Source organism: Pseudorca crassidens, chromosome 14 (genome assembly GCF_039906515.1).
Source record: "Pseudorca crassidens isolate mPseCra1 chromosome 14, mPseCra1.hap1, whole genome shotgun sequence".
Lineage (NCBI taxonomy): Eukaryota > Metazoa > Chordata > Mammalia > Artiodactyla > Delphinidae > Pseudorca > Pseudorca crassidens.
In genome coordinates, this window is record NC_090309.1 from 53,835,645 (window position 1) to 53,858,233 (window position 22,589).

General features: G+C 57.0%; 1 protein-coding gene across 6 annotated transcripts in view; it reads right to left on the bottom strand.

Annotated features, from left to right (window-relative positions):
- The window catches only part of TTC7A (tetratricopeptide repeat domain 7A), a 122,668-nt gene that overhangs the window by 9,114 nt on the left and 90,965 nt on the right, over nt 1–22,589 (bottom strand). For all 6 annotated transcript variants that reach the window (XM_067703050.1, XM_067703048.1, XM_067703052.1 and 3 more), the window contains 4 exons: nt 16,683–16,799; nt 13,166–13,263; nt 11,330–11,464; nt 5,347–5,549 (listed from right to left, as the gene is read on the bottom strand). In XM_067703050.1, the coding sequence (XP_067559151.1) occupies nt 5,347–5,549; nt 11,330–11,464; nt 13,166–13,263; nt 16,683–16,799 (553 nt within the window). The remainder of the gene's footprint in view (nt 1–5,346; nt 5,550–11,329; nt 11,465–13,165; nt 13,264–16,682; nt 16,800–22,589) is intronic.

The window sequence follows — 22,589 nt, forward strand, 5'->3', positions numbered from 1 at the left end:
GCTTGGCGTCACGAGTCCCATTTTACAGAGGAGGACACTGAGGTTCTGGGAGGTTGAAGAACTTGGCCAAGGTTAAATGGTGAGTGTAGGCAAAGTGGAACTCAAGTCCAGCTCAGTCATACTCGAATGCTGTGCTCCAACCTCCAGACGTGATACTGGGGGCTTAAAAACCACCCCAGCCCCAGAGGCAACCCCAAAGGCAGCTCTGTTGGCACCACGGGCCACCCAACAGCACAAGGAAATTTGGGCCAATGACCCTTGTCCCATGGCAGTGAGGTCAAGCAGCCCTGTCAAAGGTGGGGCTCAAACTCAGGCCACCTGGTCTCCACGTGAATGGTGGCAAAAATACCCAGTGTTGACTTATCTTTTCACAGCTCTCGGCTCGTCCCCTAAAACTACCCCTTCAGGTCACAAGGGCCTGAATTATTATCCCCATTTGATAGAAGGGAAACTGAACCAGCAAGAGGAAGTAATCTCCAAGTGCCCCCCTAACTTGAAGGCCGGCAGGGCTGACTGCGTGTCTCAGACCTCTCCTGTCTGGTCCTACCCTCCAGGACTGGGGACAGGACCAGTCCCCGGAGGGTGGGTGGAGTTCACCTCTTTGACCTGAGAGAGCAGAGCCTTCCAGGTTAGATTCCTGGAGCACCTGCAAAAGGCCCAACCCAGAACCTCAGGTTTGGGTGGGGCAGAGCCCTGGTCCTCGCTGACTCAGGCCCGGCCTTGGGGAGGGAGAGCGATGGTGGGAGGGAGCTTCTGTGGGACTTAAGTCGTGAAGTGGCACACCCCAGCCTGGAGAGAGGGAGGCAAGGAGCTCTGGGGCCAACTGGGGGTGGCCGCATGCCATGGCCGTGCCCCAAGTCCACTTAAAGACAACCATCCTGGGAGCCAGAGGGAACGAACGCAGGGGAATAATTCATCACCAGCTCTCATCAGAGGGCAACAGATGACAGAAACACTGTCTTCCTGTCTTTCCAGGGGCACCTGGAGAGAGGATAGGCTGGGTCACGCAGCCAGGATTGCTTCAGAAATCACATCTCTGGGAATTACATGACAGGAGCCAAAGCTTATGCAGGGCTGTCTCCCCCTACTGCTGAGGTGTCCGACGTGGAAAGGGTTCTGGGGAGAGGGGGCAGCAGGAGCTAAAGCTCTGTCCCAAGAAGAAAGCATGACCAGGGGCAGAGGCCAGTGAAGAGCAACGAAGCCTGCCCAGAGAGGGGCCAGGAAACCGCTACCCCCCAGGATCTGTCCCTGGGAGAGGAGGGCGGGACGCCAACCACCACAAACACAGACGGCAGGGACGCAGCCACACCTGCCCACTCCTGGCTGAGGCTTTCAAGCTGTCACTTGCAGTGAGACAGTCTGCACCAAACATCCACAGTCCCGGCTCAGGCAAGTGGAGGGTAGAGAGTGAGGCAGTGTGTGGCCAGGGCTGGCGACCGTCCTGCCATTAAGGTCAGGTGACCTACCTCAAAGGAGAGGGTGGAGAGTGAGGCAGCGTGTGGCCAGGGCTGGGGACCCTCCTGCCGTTAAGGTCAGGTGACCTACCTCAAAGGAGAGGGTGGAGAGAGTGAGGCAGCCTGTGGCCAGGGCTGGTGACCCTCCTGCCGTTAAGGTCAGGTGACGTACCTCAAAGGAGCCCCCTCTTGGGAGGGTTCTCGGGGAGTTGATGACTCCATCTCACTCCTGGGCTCCTTGCCTTCCCTAAGCATCTCTGCTCCTTTGGACGTCCCCTCTCGGCCAAGCCCATGGAGCCTTCTCTGAAAAACAGCGTCACCCGAGGGACAACTCCTCTGCTGATCTTGGGAAGGACCCTGCTTCCTTTCTCAGGTTTCCTCAGGGACAGGCAGGTAAAGTTCAGGTTTCCCCTTCTTACCTAGATTCTCTGCCAGTAAATTAAGTTCTGAGCAGCCAGGCTGAGTGAGTGGGGTTTCCGGCTACCTAGAGGGGAGGCTGAGACGGAGCTGGCAGAGACTGTCGGGACCTGCTCCTGGGATTTCACTGGGAATTTCCATTGGCAGAGAGCATGTCTTTCTCTTTCCACACCTGGCAGTCTCCCAAAGCCACCTGGCCATCCCTGAGCCTGGTGGAGGCGGCAGCCTGCAGGATCGGGGCTTGACGGCACAGACTCCTCAGGGACGCTGCTGTGCGCGCGGCGGGAACTCTTTGCTGACACAGCATTGCCAAAGACGTGTCTCTTTCCTGCCTGATCTGGGTGGAAAAGCCTGAGCTGAGCCTAGGGTGGAGCTGGAACCATGGAAACGTCCCTATCACATCCAGGGCCGGGAGGGCAGAAAGACAGGAAGAGCAGAGGATATGCTTCTGGGCCGAAGTTCATGTTCTTGGAAGCCTGAACCCTGGCTCCTGGAAACAACAACTCTCCCCTCCCAGAGGCTTTCTCCAGCCTGTCTCCAAATCTCCTGTCCCATGTACAAAGCCCCGGAGAGGCCACAAGGCCGGCCTCCTGGTGTTGGACCATCCTGCCCAAGAACTGCAGGGCAGAACCGGGCACCCACACAGCTCACTGAGTGCATCTCTGCCCTCCTCTCTCCGGAACTCGGAGCGCGGGACTCAGCCACTATATCAGAGGGCTCACTGAGGAGCCCAGAGCTCTTCCAGACCAGGCTATGGGTGGCCGTGCTCTCAGGGGAGGGCTGTGTCTCCTTCCCCTCGTACCTAGCAGAGGCCGACGTCCTCCAAGAGCCACAGTGGCGATAGCAAGGCCAGGATGTCCTCCCTGGGAACCTGCCTTGGCAACGACTCCAGTGGGGGTGTGTTACCAGTTCCCCTCCATATTCCTTTTTCTGGGTAATTCTCCAAGGATGCACCAGCCTCACGCTGAGACGACTGCTGTGCCTCTCTTATTCGCTACTATTTTTAGATTTGTGAATCTAAGGGATTCACATCAAATCTAAGGGATTTGTGAATCCCTTACATAAGTGCCAAGCTGACTTAGACCGACGGGGAGTGACTCCCATCATGCAGTACACCATGCTGAAAAAGATCCCAAGATCCCATCTGTGCTCAGTGGGAAAAAATGCTGTGACCGATAAGCGACGTCTGTCCCGGGCGAGGGACTGGACAGTGTGGCGTGTGGCGTGTTCTGTCTTTTCTGATATAGCACTGCAGACTTTCAGAAGCACTCTCACATGCGTCACCTCATTTGATTAGAACGACACTGGTCTAGTAACGATGAAGCTCGTTATTCATTTATAAAAGGAGACATCAGGAGCATGGCAGTTAAGTGTGTCTTTTCCTAAATCACCCAAGTGAATTAGGGCCAGAGCCGGGATTAGATTCCAGATGCCCTGAGTCTGAGGACTGTACAGGGAAGACACTTAGCTCAGGGAACACTGGAGTCCAATGAGCCAAAGTGTTCGCATGTCTTTGGGAAAACAGTGCTTAGTAAGTCTTCCCCAGGCTTGAAATTTGCTATTCTTTATGCATATGTGTGGGATGCTGGCAGGAACACAGAGTGTGGAAAGGGGATGGGCTGCCCACGCTGGAGCCGACTGCCCCTCTGGTTGCTTGTAACTTAACAGTGGGCAGTCCCTTCTCCGATTATATCAAATCAGCAAGGCACCCCAGGAAGAGAAAAGGGACCTTTTCAGAAACATCTGTAGGGAGCCACTCCGGACAACTTATTCAGTTACCATGGAAACCCACCCTTGCAAACTGCTTCAGTTTTAGGAAAATAGCTACAAACAATAATAAGCATAAATGAAAAATGGTACATGTTGCTTCAAAATTGTACTTGTTACTGGATTTGGTCGGGTTTTCGAGATCGAGACAGCAGGCTCATATCCACGAGCACAGGGAAAGGCAGCCATCTGCCTGCCTGCAGGCCTAATGACAGAGCCCACATCCCCCCTCGCAGATCCCTAATCAAGTTTCTGGATGTGACCTCCGGGGAGGCATTTATCAGAGGAGCTAATGTCTGAATTGTGGGAGGAAGGAGGATGTGCCTTGCAAAAAACAAACATTTGCTGAGCCGACAGGAAGGCAACACGGCGTCATGTGGAGGGAACCTAGACCAGGCCAAGCTGTTGCTACGTGGGCCTGAGCTAGAAATCCTTTAAGAGATCAGGCTGAGATGGGAATCTCCGTACTGGTCTGTTTTCAAGGACTCTCAGGGTTAGCAAGGACCTTATGAAGATGACCTGGTCCAGCTCCTCCCACATGTGATATTTACATTCTCTGGGCAACATCCTCACCAGTTGATTCATGAGTCTGTGCTTGGACTATGCCAAGAGTTAAGTCGTTTTTCCTGACACTGAGCTGACATCTAACTCCTCGTAGCTTCTACTCACGAACAAAGCGACCCCTTTTGTCAATGATAATCCTTCAGCCACCTGGAGCCATGCTCCTGATGCTTCTGTGTTCTCCATGGGGCAGACATCAGTGATACCCTCACGGCCATTCTCCTCAGAGAGCTCTCAAAGTGAGACATCTGAGGTGGAACCCAGACCCTGAGACTGGGAAAGACTGTGTTGCTGTGGGCTCCTAAATTATACTTCAGAAATCACTGTGCATATGCAGGCCTGTACACTTTCAATCACGACATTTATCCTAATACCTGCTCTCTGAAAGCAGATAAGGAAGGCGAGGAAAAACAGTCTTCCTTAGGGTATGCTATACCACCTGTTAGAAGTTTCCTGGACCAGAGAATCCCCATTACACAGGTTAGTAAAACTGAGGTTCCAAGAAGGGGCTGACTTGCCCGTGATCACCCAGGAAGAGAATGGCAAGGCCAGGACAAAAGCACCAGCATCCTGCTCCCAGCCTCTGAACCTTCCCACAGGAGAGTCACCGAGCCCTGGGCACCCAAGTCCTGGGCTCCGTGTCCTAGGATTAGGGGTTGCCGGCCCCTCTTAGCACCCCGAGGCCATTCTCAATGTGTGCTTGATTGAGTCAGGCCTGACATGACAGCCCACCCCAAAACATCGCCTGAATCCCACAAGGAGGCATGGAGCTCCTCTCAAAAGGGCAAGGCAGCCCCGTGATCAGGGAGGGCCTGGGGACCCCCGAAAAAACGCATTTTGGTATCTGCCTAGAGTCTCCAGGGCAGGGACCTGATGAGTAACAGTGAAAACCTCTGGGGCTAGATCGCCTGACAGAAACACAGCAAAAGGGAGTCACCAAGAATCAACCAATTCTCCTCATCCCCTTAGGCAGGCTCTGATTGAAGGGGGACGGCCTGTCTCTACAAGAACAGAGAACAGTCTCTGTTCTCCCAGCAGAGCAGGAAGGACAGCAGGGAACAGTGGCAGCAAGGCGCTGCAGGCAGTGGAGGCTGCGGGGTAGGGAGGGGGCCCCGAGGCCTCCGGAGCGGGTGTGGGGCTGACTCACCAGGCTATGCATGATGCGCACGCCGTCGGGGTTCACCGTGAGCGCCTCCTTGTACAGCTGCTTGGCCTCCTCCAGGCTGCCCTTCATCTCGGCCAGCCGGCCCCGCATGTAGAGCACCGAGTGTGATGTGGGGAAGAGGCCCGCGGCCTCCTGGATGCAGAAGCCTGCTTCCTTGAGGTGCTGCTGCTCCATGAACAGCTCGGCTGTGAAACGAGACGGGCAGGTGAGGCGGTGGGAAAAGTCAGAGGCAGCGGCCCCCTCCCGCATCCGACCATCAGCCCCCGGAGTTTAGGAACTGGTCTTGGGTGATGGAAACCACCCCACCGAGACCCAGCATGGGACTGGCTCGCTCTGGGGTGCGGCGGTAGCACCAGGCCGTGGTTTCTGAGCGCTCACTCTGTGTCAAGTTCATGCTCTGTGCTACACGCGGTCCGACTCCACCAACACTCACAAAACCCTATGTGAACAACGCACTTCTATTACCCACTTCAGGGAGGAGGATACGGGCACAGAGAAGGTGAGGAACTCGCGTAAGGCCACAGGGAGAGTAAGCAGTGGAGCCAGGGTTTGCAGGGGGCTGTCTGACTTCAGAGCCTGGCAGTGGGGGCACGAGTGGGATCCCCTGCAGCTAAGCATTTGCTCGGGGGACTCTTCTGTCCCGTCACTTCACCTATTCATCACGTATCTGGGAACAGGGGGCGGGAGGCAGATGAGGTCGCTTTCCAAGGAGGGCTGCTGACTAAAGAGCTAATCCACCTGCGTGGTCAGGACGAGGACAGCCAAGTGATGCTACCACGGAGGGGTGGGAGGAAGGAGGCCCAGGGAGCGCCCGTGGAGGGCAGGGGTGGGGCTCACGCTGAGGAGCTACAAACCCGCCTGCACTTACTGAGAGCTGACCGTGGGCCAAGCAAGCATCTCCTCTCATTTAATCCTCAGGAGTCTGGGAGGGAGACTCTCCCGTGCCCCAGGCTGAGGGGGGGGGGGCCTCACCCCAGTCCCTCGGTTGGAAGGGGCAGCTCCTGGCCTCCCTCCAAACTTGGGACTTTCTGTCGCATGGAGAGGAATCAGGGATGCACACGCCCTTCAACCAACAGGTGGGGAAGATCCGCCCCACAACCAGTTTGCCTTCTTCCCCCAGATCAGTAGAAAATAGGGCAGTTTCTCCAATTGCGGGCCCACCCACACAGACGCGCATTTCAAACCCACGCTGCACAGGTACACACCTACTGGAGGCACCCTCAGAAGCGCGGAGCACCGGAGGTGCCTCGCAGCCCACTCAGCCTTCGTCTCGTGGCAGCGCGGGCCCGGCTGCCCCGCACAGATGGGAGGGAGCACAGAAGGACAAGCAGAGCCGGGCTGGGGGCTTTGCCAAGAGCTGTTCCCAGCACAGGCCGAGAGCTGAGGTTACACGAGTTCAGATTAGGTCCAGGGGCTGGGGGCGGATAACAGACTCCCCAAAGAAAGCTCCCAGAAAAGGTGGAAGACCTGGGCCCAGGCAGCCCGTCTTCTGGTTCCAACAAGAAGCAGGAAGGAGGCCTAAGGCCTTGACTGTAGCACACAGCACAGGGGGCACTCAGCATGAATGTGGCCTAAGGTCCACTGTAATCAAAGTAGCTTGAATGCTGCAGAAGGCATTCTGAGCAGGGTACTCTTTCTCTTTTCTGGAGTAGAGAATTTGGGAGAATCAGAGAATTAATTAAACTCAGAGGAGCCAGGTTCCCATGATAAGGTGCGAGAGAAGCACAGGCTCTTGTCCTCAGAGACGGCCTGAACTGGAGATTCCCACGGTGAAAAGCTTGGAAGGCCAGGCCAGGAGGGGTGGGCTTTGAACCTGGGGCCCGGCAGGGAGGGCTGGCTATCTCAGCCTCGCTCTCCTCTGCTCTGCTGTTGTGTTCCCTTCCGGAGCTGCCGCCTGGGGCTCTCCGCCGGCTGCCTTCATACGTGGGTCCAATGTCCAGCTGCTGAGGACTGACCGTGTGCCTGGCCCTCCCATGAGAAGGAGAAAGAGGAGAGGGGCGGAAAGCAGAGCAGCTGAGCCACCAAGCCACTGGAGTGACCGAGGGCAGCGGAGTGACAAGTGCCATCGCTGAGTGTTCTGGGCGCTCGGACGGGGTCAGGCTAGCTGTGCTGGTGTGGTCAGGGAAGTCTTCCTGGTGGAGGCGGCATCTGAGCCAGGGCCTGAAGGCACAGGGACACTTGGACTGGCAGAGAGGAGAAGGGAGGCTGTGCTGACGTGGAGGGCTGGGACCCCCTGCGGCAGGACTTCTCAGGGTCACAGAGGAGAAGGGAGAAGCAGAAGGAAGTGTGTGGTGTGAGTGCTGGGCGTGGGGAGGCCTGTCCTGCACCAGCCCCTGGGGCTGCTTCCTCCATCGCCAGGAGCTGAGCTCAGAGGCCAGCTCGCCACTCCCTTGGACCTTGTCCCAGCTGACCCTCCCCAGGCCTGGCCCACCTGCCCACCTGGTCCTGGCCCGCCTCATTAAGCTGTTTACAACTTGCTGCCCTGTCTCCTGAGCCCCATCTCTGGAGGCTGGCCCCGGTCCCTCCCTTGGGAACTCTTCACAGTGCCTTCACATCAACAGATTTCAATTATAGGGACCTCCACCTTCTTTCTTCCTAGGGGCCCTGGGCCTTGTTCTGGGCCCACACCAGAGAACATACCCTGAAAAATAGGTAGGACTGCTTTGCTCCGATGAATATTACTAGTTAGGCAGGAAACCAGATGACACGGAACAGAGCCAGAGAAGTGAGGGCTCCTGGCCGCTTTATGGGTAGCCCCTGGCAGGCCCAGCCTCCAGGGCGGGGTCCCTGACCTACACACAGGCCCACAGGTCTGGGGGCTGCAATGCACCCCTTTTTCCTAGCCTCAGCGTCCCTGGGCAGTTGGTGCTCCCCAGACAGCCGGCCTCGGCTGCAGCAGGAGCCGCGTGGCACGGTGCCCACCCACTGCCCGATCCTCTACGTCCCAGTCCTGGCTGCCAGGGCCCCGAGGTGCCCACACCCATCCCGGCCTCCCCTGGCCAGGGCTGGATGAGCAACCACTGTTACTGGGTTTCCCTTGAATTCTCATAGTCGAGGTCACCCCTCCAGCAAACAGGGGCCCTGCTGCCCGCTCCGTGTCAGAGGCCCCTCTCTGATCCCCTTGGTTCCTTCTCTCTCCCCCTCCCTTCCGATTTTCACTTCTCTCGTCTCCCTCTCTGCCCGCTCCTGACCTCCTCTCCTGTCTGTCTGTCTGTCTCGGCTTTTCTTCTTCCTTCCATCCTCTCCACCCACCCTCCTCTGTGCTTTCTCTCAGCAGGCCCCAAATGGAAAACATCTGTTCCCTGGAGCTTTGCAACAGTCCCTTTTATGATGTTTTTCTGAGGCATCCTGATCTAACCCTGCACCCAGCGCTGGCTGCAGTCTTCCTGCCCGTCTTGCCAGTGCCGAGCCCTCTTTGCAGGAAGGAAGGCCTCGCTCGCTGCTGCTGAGCTGAGAAGCAGGGTGAGGGAGGGCCCAGGGCCCCGCTTAAGGCCTGTAGGGGCCTCGCCAGGGGAGATGCGCTTCCTAGAGGCCCTCCGTGAGGCCCCAGAAAGGAAGGGGGACCACCCGAGCTAAAAGGGCAGGGGCCCCCAGGGCAGGAGAGAAGGTTAGACCCTAAAAAGAATACACCTTGAGCCCCAGGAGGGGTCCCCCAAACTGTCCCCTAAAGGAAATAAGCAGTTCCCCATGGAGCAAACCCTCAGGACATATGGATGCCCAGAAAAAAGGAGAAGGAAGGGTGGGGGAGGAGGAATGAGAGAGAAGAGCAGGGGCCCGGAAGGGAGAAAGGCCGGGAGAGTAACACAGAGAACGCAAAGGTCTGAAGGGATTTTTCGGGTTGGTCTGAGACCCTCCATCCCTGGGATGCAGCGAGGGGCACCGTTTTCCTCAGGCCACACAGATGTCAGGGCTGCACGGGCCTGGGCTCCCGGCTTCCTGCCCCGGGAGCGCTCTCCTCACGGACTCAGGAGGAGGGGCTGACGGGCAGAGAGGAGGAAAGAAGGGCAGGCAGGAGCAAAGGAAAAGAGGCCATGGGAAGCGGGCACAGAAGGCCGGAGGGAGAAGGGCAGGGAGCTGGGAAAGAATGGAGCGTGGAGGAAGATAAGGGAAGAATGAGGAGGAAAGAAGGAAACTAGAATTAGAGAAGACTGTCGGACCAAGGGTCAGACGTAGCTTCCGTCTCAACTGTATCTTTATAATAAATACGCTCTTAGACACAGCCCTGACTGCCCGACCCCAGGTCCCCAGTCTGCCCGGCCGACAGCAGGGGTAGCTTCCACCTTCGGGGCCACCTAAAGAGCCAGGGCAGCCCAGACAGTGTGGACCTGCCATTTGGGAGCTGGGACTCCGGCTAACTTCTGACCCAGGGAAAGCCCACAGCCGCCTGTGAGCCCCTGGACCTCCAGGGCAGGGGAACTCTCCCGACACCTATTTCCCTCTCTCTAGCACGTTGTTAGCTCCCAGAGACATGAGCTGCAGTGAGAGAGAAAGGTGGGCCATCCTGCCCTTCTGGAAGGCATCTCTTGACACTCAGGAGCCTGGAGCATCTATGGGGCCGGGTGCCTCTCCCATTTTCACATGAACCCACTGGCAAAGAGGCAACATTTTTGAAACTCATCTCTCGGGCGGAAACCCTCCGTGAGGCTTCTCACATCAGACTGGAATGGGAAAGAGGCTTGCAGAGGGAGGGGAGGAGAATGACAGTTGGGAGATGAAGGATATAACGTTAACCAACCTAAGACTGGGTTAATGACGGAACTTACTGCCAAAACAGACTGGGATGCAATTTATCTTGAACCAGACTAAGGCCTTGTTTGTTATCCCTCTGGATTTTTCAAAGTTCCTCTTCCTACTTCAGATGTAACAAGCTGACGGTGGAGCACAGCCCCATATCCCTAGCATCCTAAGGGAACCTGATGTGCTAACTGGGGCAATATTTGCATTATTAACATGCTTCCCGGTCTAGTCTTTCTGTGAATCCTGGTCCAACTTTCCCCCCCAGATTTAGAGCCTGTGGAGGGGAGAGCGGGGGCGTCCTGCATACTAATGTGTCCATATGTGAAATCCATGCAGCGGGGAACCTCAGATCCTCAATCAACAAGCACATTCTAACTCTGACTTGCAAAATCCGCAGGTCCCAGGAAGGGAGTATCTACTTTGCCTCCTCTCCATCTGCCCTCGGGGCTATCGGCGCCACCCCCTTGCTGGAGACGGGGCAGATAGGAGGGTAATCAGTAAGAGGTGAGGAGCTTCACTCCTGGGTCAAGGGAGCGTGTTGGCCTGGTGCATTTTTAGGATTCCACTTATCCTACCGCCTTCTTCTTTCTTCTGAAGCTGCCACTCTATCTCATTCAGGTACATCTCCGGCCTTGATTCTCTCTTTTTTCACTCTAATCCACCTCTCACACCACTGTGGGATTAAATTTTCTATCACTTCAGCGAGTCACTCCTCAGCATCCCTTAGCCAAACATCAAGGAACCTCACCGCTGGGGGTACCACGCTGCCTCTGCCTCTACCGTCACTATAGTGGACACGACAGAAGCCCAGGACCATCTACCGAGCACCTCCTATGTGCTAACTGCTTGACACACACTAGCTCATTTTAGATCAGGACAGGCAGTAAGTGAGCCGTGCAACTCTGAAGCCGCCGGCCTCCCCAGTACTAACAGACCCTCAAACTCCATGGTGGCAACGGTGCCCACTAGCTGTTAAGAGAGATTGTCACCCGAACGGCAACCCTAGGGTTACCAGCCCTCTGCCTTCAACGAACTTGACCACCAGGCCTCGCTTTCTTGGGGCCACCACATCTCACCTCTGCTCTAGCTCTCCCATGAGCTCTCGGGGGTTTGAGTCCTAACTAGTTTTCCTCAGGACACAGCTCCCCGAACTTGGGCTGCCAGGGCGGACCCGGAGGAGCCAGAGGGGGCCCTGGTGGCCTGCAGGCAGGGGGCTGGGGACACTCACCAGCCTGGAGCCAGATCTGTTCCAGCGTGGTCCACAGCTGCATGGGGCCCTGCTTCAGAACTGAGCTGGGCACGGTCAGCTCCGACATGGCCTCCTCCAACCGGGAGGCTGCGATGGACGATGCCCGCCGAGAACCTGCAGAGCAAGGTGGGAGGGGCTGAGCCACAGAGTCCGAGTGCCCCACCGCAGGCCCCAGGACAGAGGCTGCGCAGCCCCTCGGGACCGACAGGGCACGCCGTGTCAGGGCAGGGCAGCCTGGCCCAGCAGCCGCTAAACAGCGCACAGACCCACTAGGAGGGGCCCACCTCCTACCCTCACCCAGGCCGGAGAGAGGAGCTTTCTGAGGGGCACTCAGGCGGTGAGCCCACTTCTAGGAGTGAATCACTAGGGAAGAACACCATGCATGCCGGCAACTGCGGGACAGTTGCCTGGGACACTGAAGACAGAAATGGCCTGCCTGCCTGCCAACTGGATTGATTAAAAATAAGTGAGAGTATAATCATACAAGACTATGCAGTCATTAAAATAACGATGCATAAGTATGGGTATCGATGCAGAAAGAGGCTGACGTTATAGAGTTTGGTAAAAAGCAGCAGATTGCAAAAGAGTATGATCACGTTTTTACAAACAAGAAAATATGGCCATGTTTCCGCAAGTCTGAAAGGCCATTTATTAAGGTCTGAGTGATGAACTGATGGACGACTTTTCCTTTCTTCCTTTTACATTTTTACTTCCTGTTTTCACAAGTGCCTATTATTTCTTGATAGAAAGGTCCCATTGGTGGCTGGGCTGTGAAGGATCCTTGGGCACCAGCTCAGGCCAGACCCTGTGCCCTCTGGAGAACTTCTCCATGTGGCAGTTCAGAGTGACATGGGTCCCCGTCCAGGATATGTAAGCCGTTGACATTTACAATTCACGTGCAGGTGAAATGCGAGCACTTTTTTCCCTCTCTCTCAGAGGCAGTAGAGGCTCCAATAAACTCAGGAGACCTCAGGGCAAACCACAGACGATTTCAGTTTATAAGGCGGGTGTATACAGAGTCCTAATAACCTTGTTCAGGTCCTTCCCTCTCTAACTGCAAGGGAGCTACACTCTCCGTCACCACTGCTTCCTTGGCGTCCGCAGCTCCACGTCCAGCCCAGCAATCCTCAGACCTGCCTCTCAAGTCAGGTGCTGGGCGTGGCTTTGGAAATCAGCTCCATCACTTGACAACGAAGGCACAACTTGGTTCACCGCCACAGGAGTGGAAAAGATGAGCAATGCCACCAAACACAGCTCCCTGATGCTTCCATTCCCGTGACTAATTCTGCTTGTGTTTTAGGAAGGTGTTTGCTTTAATCAGGTCCTGGGTTAAAACATGTTAAGTTTGCAGATCCCGAACTTGTTTGAATGTCACAAGTCGTGGACGTCAGGATGAGTTTTTCCAGGAAACAAGTCAGCTTTGGGTCTGCAGTTGTAACCAGAAGCTCAGCCCTTCCTTTCTACTCGATGGATCTATGGTGGACATTATCACGGCGGACCTTGGCCTGGAGCTTTCCTAAGGGGACACGGTTTCCGTGCTCCACGGCGCCCTCTCCACCCCAGTCTCCCCCACTCTCTTCACTCCCCACACAGGGGGTGGGGTCCTTCGCTCGCCTACGCCAGCTGCCCACTTCCTGCCCCAGGGCCAGCAGCCATCCGGCCAAGATGGGCCCTAAAGAGGCCCGAGGTAGCACAGGCCCCTTAGCACAGCGGCTGGCAGGAGGTGGGGTGGGTTTGACCAGGCGGGCAGATGCTCAGGCTGGGAGAGGGAGCTGCGGGCTCACGTGGACGGCTGCCCACAGGGCACATTCTTACCGGAGTCTGCGTCGTGGGCATCGGGCAGAGTCAAGTGCATGCCACTCTGCTTCTTCAGCGTGAGGCCCTCGGCGAGGCTGCCATCCTTCTCCAGGCCTCTGGAAGGTAAGGGAGGGCCAGGCCCCGGTGAGGCGGAGGGGGCTGGCATGGAGAATGAGGGGAGCCTTATGCCAGGCAGGCTCTGGGGCTGAAGACTTCAGGCCCGAGAACAGAGCCAAAGACCACTAGGAAGGATGGAGACAACCAGAGCAGCAGGCCAGATCGGAGCTCAGGCTTGGGATGCTAGAATGTGGCTCACCCCAGATGCTAAACCGACATGTTAGTCCTGATCACACACACGCACAGGGTGCCCGCTGTGTGCCTGTGGGGCTGTCAGCCTCCTCGCTATTCCCTAACGCTGCCACATCTTGCTTCCAAAGCTACATGCTTACTCATGCCGCTGCCACCAAGCATGTTCTCGCCATTCTTCTCGGTCCACCCGAACCCTGCATTGTTTAGAACCCAGCCCGAGGGCCAACATCCATCCAGAGGCCTCCTGTGGCTCCCCTGCCCTCACGCTGCCTTCCCTCTCTGCTCTCCATCAGCGTGGATCCCAGCACCACGTACGCCGAGGATGAGAACCTCTCCCATCCATCTATTCCCTCTTCTACTTTTCGTTACCCTCTCAACGTCTAGCAGAGAGCCACAGGCACTGTGGACCGGCTTCCAAGGGAAGCCTGGTTTTGCAGCTCCCTACCTTCCAGGGAAGGAAGGCCCAGATGCCGCTCCCTGCCTCAGGTTCCCCCTCCCCGGGGCTGCCAGCGTGGCCCCGGAAGAGCCAGAGGGGGCCCGAGGGTGGGAGATAAACAAGCCCCGCCAATTCCCCAGGTCCCTGCAGCTCCCACAGGGCTAGGGAGGCTCCTCTTTTCTCAAGAGTGGGGATGCGGGGGGACCACCAGCTCAGAAAGGCAGCACAACTGCCTGTGCCCATCCTGGAGCACACACAGCCACCAGGCAGCCCCTGCCCCCTGCTGGGGGGGGCGGTCTGTGGCCTTGAACCTGCTGGTTGGGGAAGCTTAGAGGACTGAGGCGGAAAGGGCAGGAGAGGAGAAGGCAGGCCCAGCTGGGGGCCAGAGGCCTCCTCCCTTCAGAGGGGCACCAAGACGATGGTCCCACAAATAACGCCAGAGCCGGGGTATCCTTGCCATCCTAACTCCGGTTCACGTTGAACTTGGTTCTTTGGGTGCACAGCCATCTTTGTGGGCATTAGAGGAAACCATCCACAGAAACACAGTTGGTCGGGCTGGTTCCCACCTCTCACACCCACTTCTCATTCCCGGGAGGCACCTGAGTGCAGGGCAAAAGAGCCAGGGACACTGGGGGAAAGCCACGGGGCTGCCCTCCGTAGCTATGTGAGCCTCGCCAAAGCTGCTTAACCTTTCTAGATCTTAGCCCTCTCTTCTTGAGATGATCACAGTTATTTTGTGCAGTTAATGAGCATGAGAATGTCCACCTCATGAGGTCGTTGTGAGGACTAAATGAGAACGTGGGCAGGTGCCCAGCCTGTGCTGGCCTGGAGCGGATGCACAGACACAGCTCCTCGTCCTGAAGCGGGCTCTCCTAGGGCTCCAGAAACAGCTCATCTTGGGGACCTCTTGCCTCCTGGTCCTAGGCCCCTACCCTGAAGAACCTGACAGCCAGATGGAAGGAGACAGTCCAAGTTGAGCGTTTAACAAAGACCCAGATGGAGAGAGGGCTGTGCTGGGCCATCAGAGGCCGGGCACTGGAGCCTCCTGGAGGGGCGGGCTGGCGCCAGGCAGAGCAGAGGAAGGCGGCCAGGGAGCAGAGCGGAGGTGGAGCCGGCAGGGTGGGGCGGGGCAGGCCAGACCTTCAGGCTGTGGATTCTGGCCTTGATCCTTGATTGCCCGAGCCCACATTTTACAAGCCCTAGTTTCTGCTCTGTGGCTCCAGGTTCAGAAAGAATGCTTCCTCTTCTTGGGCAAGCCAGGAGGGGACTGGATCCAATCCTTTGGTCCCAACAATTTGCCTGCAGGTAGCTGGCCGGGCTGAGCTCTGCTCCACCCTGGGTTGGTGGGGCCAGGGGCCGTTTGCCGGGGAGTTCCCCAGAGATGAGGCTGCGGGTGGTGACTTGAAAAGACCCCAAGGCAAACCCGACCGCCCCATCCTGGAGAGCACCTGACAGCTTCACAGCTCTGCTGCTCCCGCAGTGGGGGCCCAGGCTAAGCCCTACACGCTGGAGATGAGGCTGCAGCTCAGAGGAGCCCCATCATGATCGCCTGGATGAGCAGGCAACTGGCCACCCGGCTAAGAGGCGCTCTCTGCCAGCTCTGGCGACAGCTCCTCTCTGCAAGGGGAGCCAGGCTGTGCACCTGCGGGACCTGTCACAGCCAGTGAGTGGCAGAGCGAGGGGCATCCAAATGTGGGCCCCCCTCACACCAGAGTCTGGCCCTCACCCTCACAGCACCCAGCTGCCAGGTGGTTCCCCATGTCCTTTCTGAAAAGTCCCTCACCCCAGAGCTGCCTGCTGGCAGCTTCCACCCACCGGTCCTGTTGGGCCCTGGAATCTCCCAAGCCCAAAGGCCTGCAGAGAGAGGGCCGACCCTACCCTGCCCAAGGATATTATTCCATCAGATTATCCTGAGGCCTCCTCTGTAAATTGCACCTTTAGAGATATTCCTCTGGGGATTCTAAGAGGCTGCTGGGCTGCCAGGGTCCCTGTGAAAATACATATACCTACCAGAGTGGGGTCCCTTGAGGAGATGACACAGCCAGACAAGGGGAGGAGGTGGTACCAGGGACCCAGAAGGGGCAGTGCACCGCCCCACTTGGAAATGAGGCCCATTTCTGCTTTGGGCTGTATTGGCTGAGCCCAGGTGTCCCAGCAGGTCTGAGCAAAGACTTTCTGCAGATTCAGCCTGGACAAGAGTGCCCTGCTCTGGCCCAGGAGAATCCCACAGCTTGGGCTGGGAACTGGAGAAGGAGATGGGATGTGTGGGGACAGTGGGTGAGTGGGGAGGAGTGGGGGGCCCTTTTAGAACTCAGCTTCCTCCTCCCCTCCTCTCCCAGCTTCCAAATGGAACCAGGAAAGAAGTGACAGGCTCCATAGGCTGGGGCTCCGGAGAGCCAGGTTCCAGCTCCACCGCTACCATTTACAGGAGCGGCTCTGGCATGTTATATAAGGTCTCTGAGTCCCAGTTTACCCCCTGGGGTGAGGTAACATCTGACAGTGGATAAGATAAAAGCAGCTGATGGGGGAGATGCTTAATAATGATTTCTCTTCCCTCTTACCCCTCTGAACTTTAGTTTCCTAAACAGCCTCTTTCTGTCCTTCATCGAGGATTGTCAAAAGGTTAAAATTAGAGCAGGGATGTAAAAGTCCCCAGAAGCAGCAAGTCCCATTCCCTCATTCAAACATCCTCACTACCTCCACCCACCAGGCATCATGGGCACTCAGCTGTGTGCTGTTGCCTTGGCAACCACCGCCTCCCAACTCCATCTGGAGGGACCCACCACTCACCCCAGCTGGGAGAAGCTGTACAGGGTCTGCCACAGCCGCAGCATCTGTCTGCAGGTCACAAGGGCTTCCTCTGGGCCTTTCAGTATCTGCTCCAGCTTCACCTTGGTGAACATCAGGCTGTGGGGAGACAGCATGGCAGTGAGAATGCCTGAGGGGGCCCCCTTCCCCTGGCTTTCCTCCCAGGGTGGAACCCCAAGGGATCCTGCCCACCTCCCCAGCCCTTAGAAGGTAGAGTGCCCACAAGCACAGTGGCCTCAGCTGTATCCCTGGACCACGTGTTCTCTCTGTGCCTCAGTTTCTCCATCCTCTCTGCCAAAGCGCAGAGCACTCTTCTGCATTCACCAGTGTCCCTGTCGCTCACGCTTGTCCCCTGATGGTGCACTAGCCCGGCCAGCCTCTGAAGCACTGTCCAGGGCGGTTGTGGCCTTGCTTTCTGTGCCCCTCCTCTCCCTCCACACCCTCGGCTCCGCAGCATCCTCACTGAACACGTGCCTATCTTTTTACTTACGTGGCCCACCAGGCCCACGACGGGGCTTTATATAAGAGACAGACCCAGAAGCAAACTGCGACTCAAGGAATGAGGCTAAGCAAGGGGCTGGTGAAAAGGTCACAGAAGGGCACAGGGTTCTGCTTTCCGCCTCGCCAGCAGGCAACATCTCCTAATTGAATGCAAACTGTATCCTGACCCTGTACACCTGAGGAGAGTCAGGTTTTACTCTGTCGAAGGATTCTTCCCTGGATAGCCCCAAACTGCCAGCCCTCCTTATACGTTCAATAGGATGAAAGTGACGTGAAGTCTTATTCCGTCACCGCTTAGAATCTCTCTCAATCCCCAACCCTGAAGTCCTCTGGGGTAAAAGCAGTGGGGATGTGGCCCTGAGAGGGCCTGGGAAGAGAGAGAAAGTGCTGGCCCACCGGGAGGCAGGACGCAGGGCTGGCTGGCTGCCTCCCTCTGCCCAGGACACAGACAGACCGGCAGAACACTGGCTCAGCATGACCAGGATGGGGTCTGGATGCCCTGTGGTGCCAAGCGATAGATCTTTAACTGCTGGGGAGTCTGGGGTCCTGGGGAGGGTCAAGGCAGTGGCTGTTTACCCACACATATGGAAGTACTGCCATCTTTTTACCACGGGTACTGCCAGCCACACTGACGCGCACCAGCCTGCGGAGAACCTGGCCGAGCCACTGAGGCCCAAACAAGGCTGCGACTCCTGGTTCTCTGTGGGTGGTGAGCAGTGACGCCCTTCCATTCACGGCACTGCTTTTGGGCAGACCCGAGTGTCAGGCCCTGAATCTGACTGCTGCCTGGCAGTGCTGCTGGCCCACCTGAGGGTGGCACACAGGCCCTCGCGGATCACAGAAGCCGAGTCCCGCGTTGGAGACAGGGTGCACCCCCATGACTGAGGCTGCAGCAGAGAGCAGGCCCCACACTGGGAGGCCAGGCCTCCATCTGGAGGCTTCTCCCTCTGACCTTCCCCCTCAGTCAGGGCCCTGGCCTGCCCTGCTTGCACTGAGACCTGGGCCTCCAGCCTCACAAAGGACTTGGAGGGCTTCACTCCATTCCTTTCTTCTCACACCTTGTTTTTCTCAGATTGTGACTTGTTGGCAGAGAATTAAAAGGGTGGAATTTGCCCCTTTTCGGTGGAGAGGGTTTGGGTTCTGGGCAAGTATTATTTTTCTTCCTCACTTTCCCTCAAAAATCCATGTCCCTCTCTGCCCCTGCTCACAGGGTCGTCCCCACCACCACATGGCCTCTCTTCTCCTTTTTCATCCCTTCCCCCATGCTCAACTGTAAATCCCACCTCCGCCAGGAAGCCCTCCCAGATTCTCAGGATGCCCTGCACCCTCCTTAGACCATTTACTAACGAATTGCCCGGCAGGCCTACGAGGTCCAGAGGGCAAAAGTGTGTTCCCCGCAGTGCAGACTGCACGGGCCTGGTGAGGAACGTGGTCTCAGTACCCCTGTGGGAGCTGCTGGGGACCCTGGTCATGCCAACCCCACTCCCCTCTCCCGGACTCTCAAAAGGTCCAACACTCCACAAGTATTAGGAGCCTCTGCTTTAGGAACGTGAAATAGAAGACACAATTTCTGCCTTCAGGGTGACAATCAGTGCTAAAAATGACAAATTGCCCAGAGAATCCAGGGCTGTATTTTTGGATCAGACTCAGTGCAAGGAAAGAACAGATAAGGGGTCTTGCCGGGGCTGGTGTTTGATGAAGAGGAGGGTGGGGTGAGATACAGTTGGGAGCTGGGGGAGGGAAGAGAAGCATGGGGGAGGGGGAGGGCCTGCGGCTGGAACAGGTGTTGGTGCGAGTGAAAGCTCCTCCCCCTGGAGGGTTGGGTCACCCAGGCTTTGTCCACTCCAAGGCTGCACCTCCCCTGGGCAGGGCCACTGGGAGCCGTCCCTGGGCAGACCAGCCCTGCAGCATTCCCCTGCTCCCAAATCCCGCCAGACAGGCCTCCTCTGCAACTCGGCCCTCTCCGCCCCGTCCCTTCCCCCTACTGCTGCCTGCGCCCCTGAGAGCCAGCAGGGGTCCGTGGCAGACCTGGCCACACTGTGTGCCCGGAACAGAAGTGGCTGAATGCTGAGCTGGCATTACAGTGACTTCTACCAACGCAGACCCTGACATTCCATTAGCATGAGTGACCCAGAGCGGAATTTCTCAACCCAACCACATCCTTTCTGGGCTGGGGCAAGCACTCCGACAGTCACACTCCGGTTGGATCCCTCACTCCCAGATCCTGGGAGCCTCCAGATTAGCTCCTGAGATTTCCTTGGCCTCGCAGTTCCGCGCTGCCAGAACCGTCCTCCTCAACAAGGGGCCCTGCCCCGACTGTCGTGCCACCTTCCATTCCTGCCACCTCTCCCCGTGACCTTGGGTACCTGTGGGCTGCTCACAGGGTATAAGCGGCTCCCTGCCGTGCAGGACAGGCTTTGTTTCACACTGTCGCCCCTGCTGGGGCTCACCCTTCCTCTCTGACATCTGGCCAACTCCTAACCAGATGTCACCCTCTGACCTTCTGTGCGTCCCCATGGGGGCTGCACTCCGCCCCAACCCCCACGGCCTTTACTACATCGTGGGGACTTAGTCATCCACACACAGCGGCCACGCTTCTAAGTCACCACTGAACTCTTTCCGCCTGGCAACGGGGATCAGCAAACAACCCCACTCCTTGCCACTCTTCCGAGACAACCAAACCACTGGTCTTGCTGGAGCACAGGTCTCCCTCTCTATCCCATCTGCCGGGACGGGTGGCCCAGTTCTTCACACAACGGTACGAGGAGGCTGGCAGTGCGCTAGGTGCCACTGTGGCTGCTGGGGTCCACACCAACAGGCCAAAGCCTCATCAGAGCACCGTGCTTCGTGGATGGCGCCGTGTAGAGGCCGCTGCAGTGAGGGCTGGGGAACAGAGGGGGCAAGCCCGGGCTCCCCGCTCCCTTCAAACAGCCCAGCCCCTGGCATACCTGTTTTATATGCTGAATGAGTCTAAAATGTCATGGGAAGAAAGGATTCTGAGACTTAAAAAAAACCCCACAATTTTAATCCAACGGTTCCAGTCCTCCTCCAAGAAGCGTGGCCAGCTCTGCCCTTCTCTGAACGCTCAGGACAATCTTCAGTTAGGACTTAATTACTCTCTCTCAGATATGTATGTATGTGTGTGTGTGTGTGTGTGTGTGTGTGTGTACACACACTTTTTTTTTTGCCACATAGGCTTATGCTTTTAACAATGAAGATAAACTCATATCAAGCACTGAAAAATTCAAATACTCTAGAAACAGTCTGCAGCCAGTCCTGCCTATAGATGGCAAAACTACCATTTATCTCATCCTGTGTCCTGCCACATGTCCCCACCTGGATGACAACTGCCTGCAGGACAGGACCCTGCCTCCCTCTATGTCAGTGCCCTCCTCGCCTCCCCAGTGCCTGGCACAGAGCTGAGCACATGGTGTCCGCTTAGCTTAACACTATGAAAATGCGTGTTGTCACAACCCTCCAGCCACGCTCTGCGTCTCGCAATCCATGTTGAATCAGAGCCGGCTTGTGACAGCCCCACGTCCCACTGCTGGCTCCTGGCTAGGAGGCAGGCGAGGAATCTGCTCACTAATGTCTCAGAACTGCAGAGAGGGCTGGACTCACGCAGCCCACAAGCAAAGTGCTGGCTGATTCCACTTTAAGCTGTCCAGAAGCAAAGCTTCCCGGGGCCTGGGGAGGAACAGGGAGTTCTGGACGTGACATGAAAGCGTCTGGCTCCATGTGATTGGGGGTCTTCATCCCAGAGGACAGTCATCCAGGCAGAGCCAACAGCACAACTGAGGAGAGTCTCTGAGACAGGAAGGCTGGGGTATTGGAATCTTGCAGCCCTCCAACGACCTGACAAAAGCCATTCCGGAAGAGGAATGGCCACATTGCTGTCCTAACCCTGCACTGTAACGTCACTCGGTAGACAGACACTGGCCCAGGAGTGAGAAACCCGAGCCAAAGTCCCAGCTTTGCTGCTACCCAGCTGGGCATGTCACAGGTTCCAAACCTGTGAAATAGGAGTGGAGTCTCTTGCCCTGTCTGCCCCAGGGACTCCTGCAGGATGAACTGTGATGACCCAGAAGCAGCAGCTGAGAAACCTACAGCTGTACTAAGTCCTTAAGCACAGGCCTGCCCAAGGCTCAGGGAAGGGATTCCTTTAAAAATGCAGGCCTAGCAGACCCCCAAAAGCAGTGTCCAGGCCAGGTGTCTCTGAAGGCTCTCAGAAAACCCCAGAGCTTCATGGCCTGTTCAGCAAGGCAGGTGGCACCTTTGGCTCCAGGTGGTTCCTGGGACCAAAGATGGGCATGAGAAAGGAAGAGGATCAGAAGGGAGGGACAGAGCCACAGCCAACCCGGTCGGGGTGAACGAACCTCGGCCGTGGCCTTGTCTTGCAAGCACCTTCCTGTTTTTTAAGCTGCAGAATAAACACTGAGGTCTTTTAAGGCCGAACGCCTTTGCAGCGCCGCCATTGCATCTGAAGGCAGATGTGAAAGATGAGAGTTCTCTCTGGGGAAGGCGAAGGAGCAAGCGTCAGTGTAAACGCCATGCCCTCTGTCCCGCTGCAGGGGTGAGGCTGCTGGGCTGTGGGGAGGAGAGTCCCAGGTCCTGGCACTCTGCGCACTCCAAAGGCTGAGGCATGTGCACCCTGTTCCTAGCAAGGAGGCCCAGTGTAGCCGCGGGCCCACCCTCTAAGAGCGCACGCCCTCCCTCACGGCCACTGGAGCCTTGGCAGCCCACGCCGGCCACCTTCCGAGTCACCTATATGGGTCAGCACCTGCGGCCAAAGACAGGTGCCCATCACACCTGAACAGAGCCAGCCCCTGCTGAACCGTGAACGATCTCAGCCCTGCAGTCAGTCAGTCTGTCTATCTGCATCTGGGCCAGCCCTCCTCCAGTGGGGGAAGAGAGACACCAGCGAGGTCAGCGTCTCTGGGTGTCGCCACAGGTCACTGGCTTTGCCAAACTTCGTGAGAGCTCTGGCCAAGGGCTGATGATGGAGGTTCCCAGGGGAAAGCTCGGGTGGGCCTAGCACCCGCCTCCTCTCTCTCCTCCCAGGCCCTGCCTGGCTTGAACTCCTGGGCCGGGATCAGCCTGCTAATTATTTGTCAAAAGGATTAAGACTTGGAGCTATTCCCATTTGAGGCTAAGACAAATCATTTCTTTCCACTGCTGTGAAGAGGAACCATCTCAGGGTGGGCCTCCTCAGAACTGGGTGAGCATGAGCCTTTCCAAAACCTTTTTTTTAAAAAAAGAATTATTTTGTAAACGGGGGATATTTTTGTGACAGCAGCTCTGGCTAAGCCAGCACTGTCCTGGGGTCAGAGGTCATCTCGTCCATCCCCCTCACCCAGGGCCTCCACCCATCTTCTCCGGCGTTCCCTC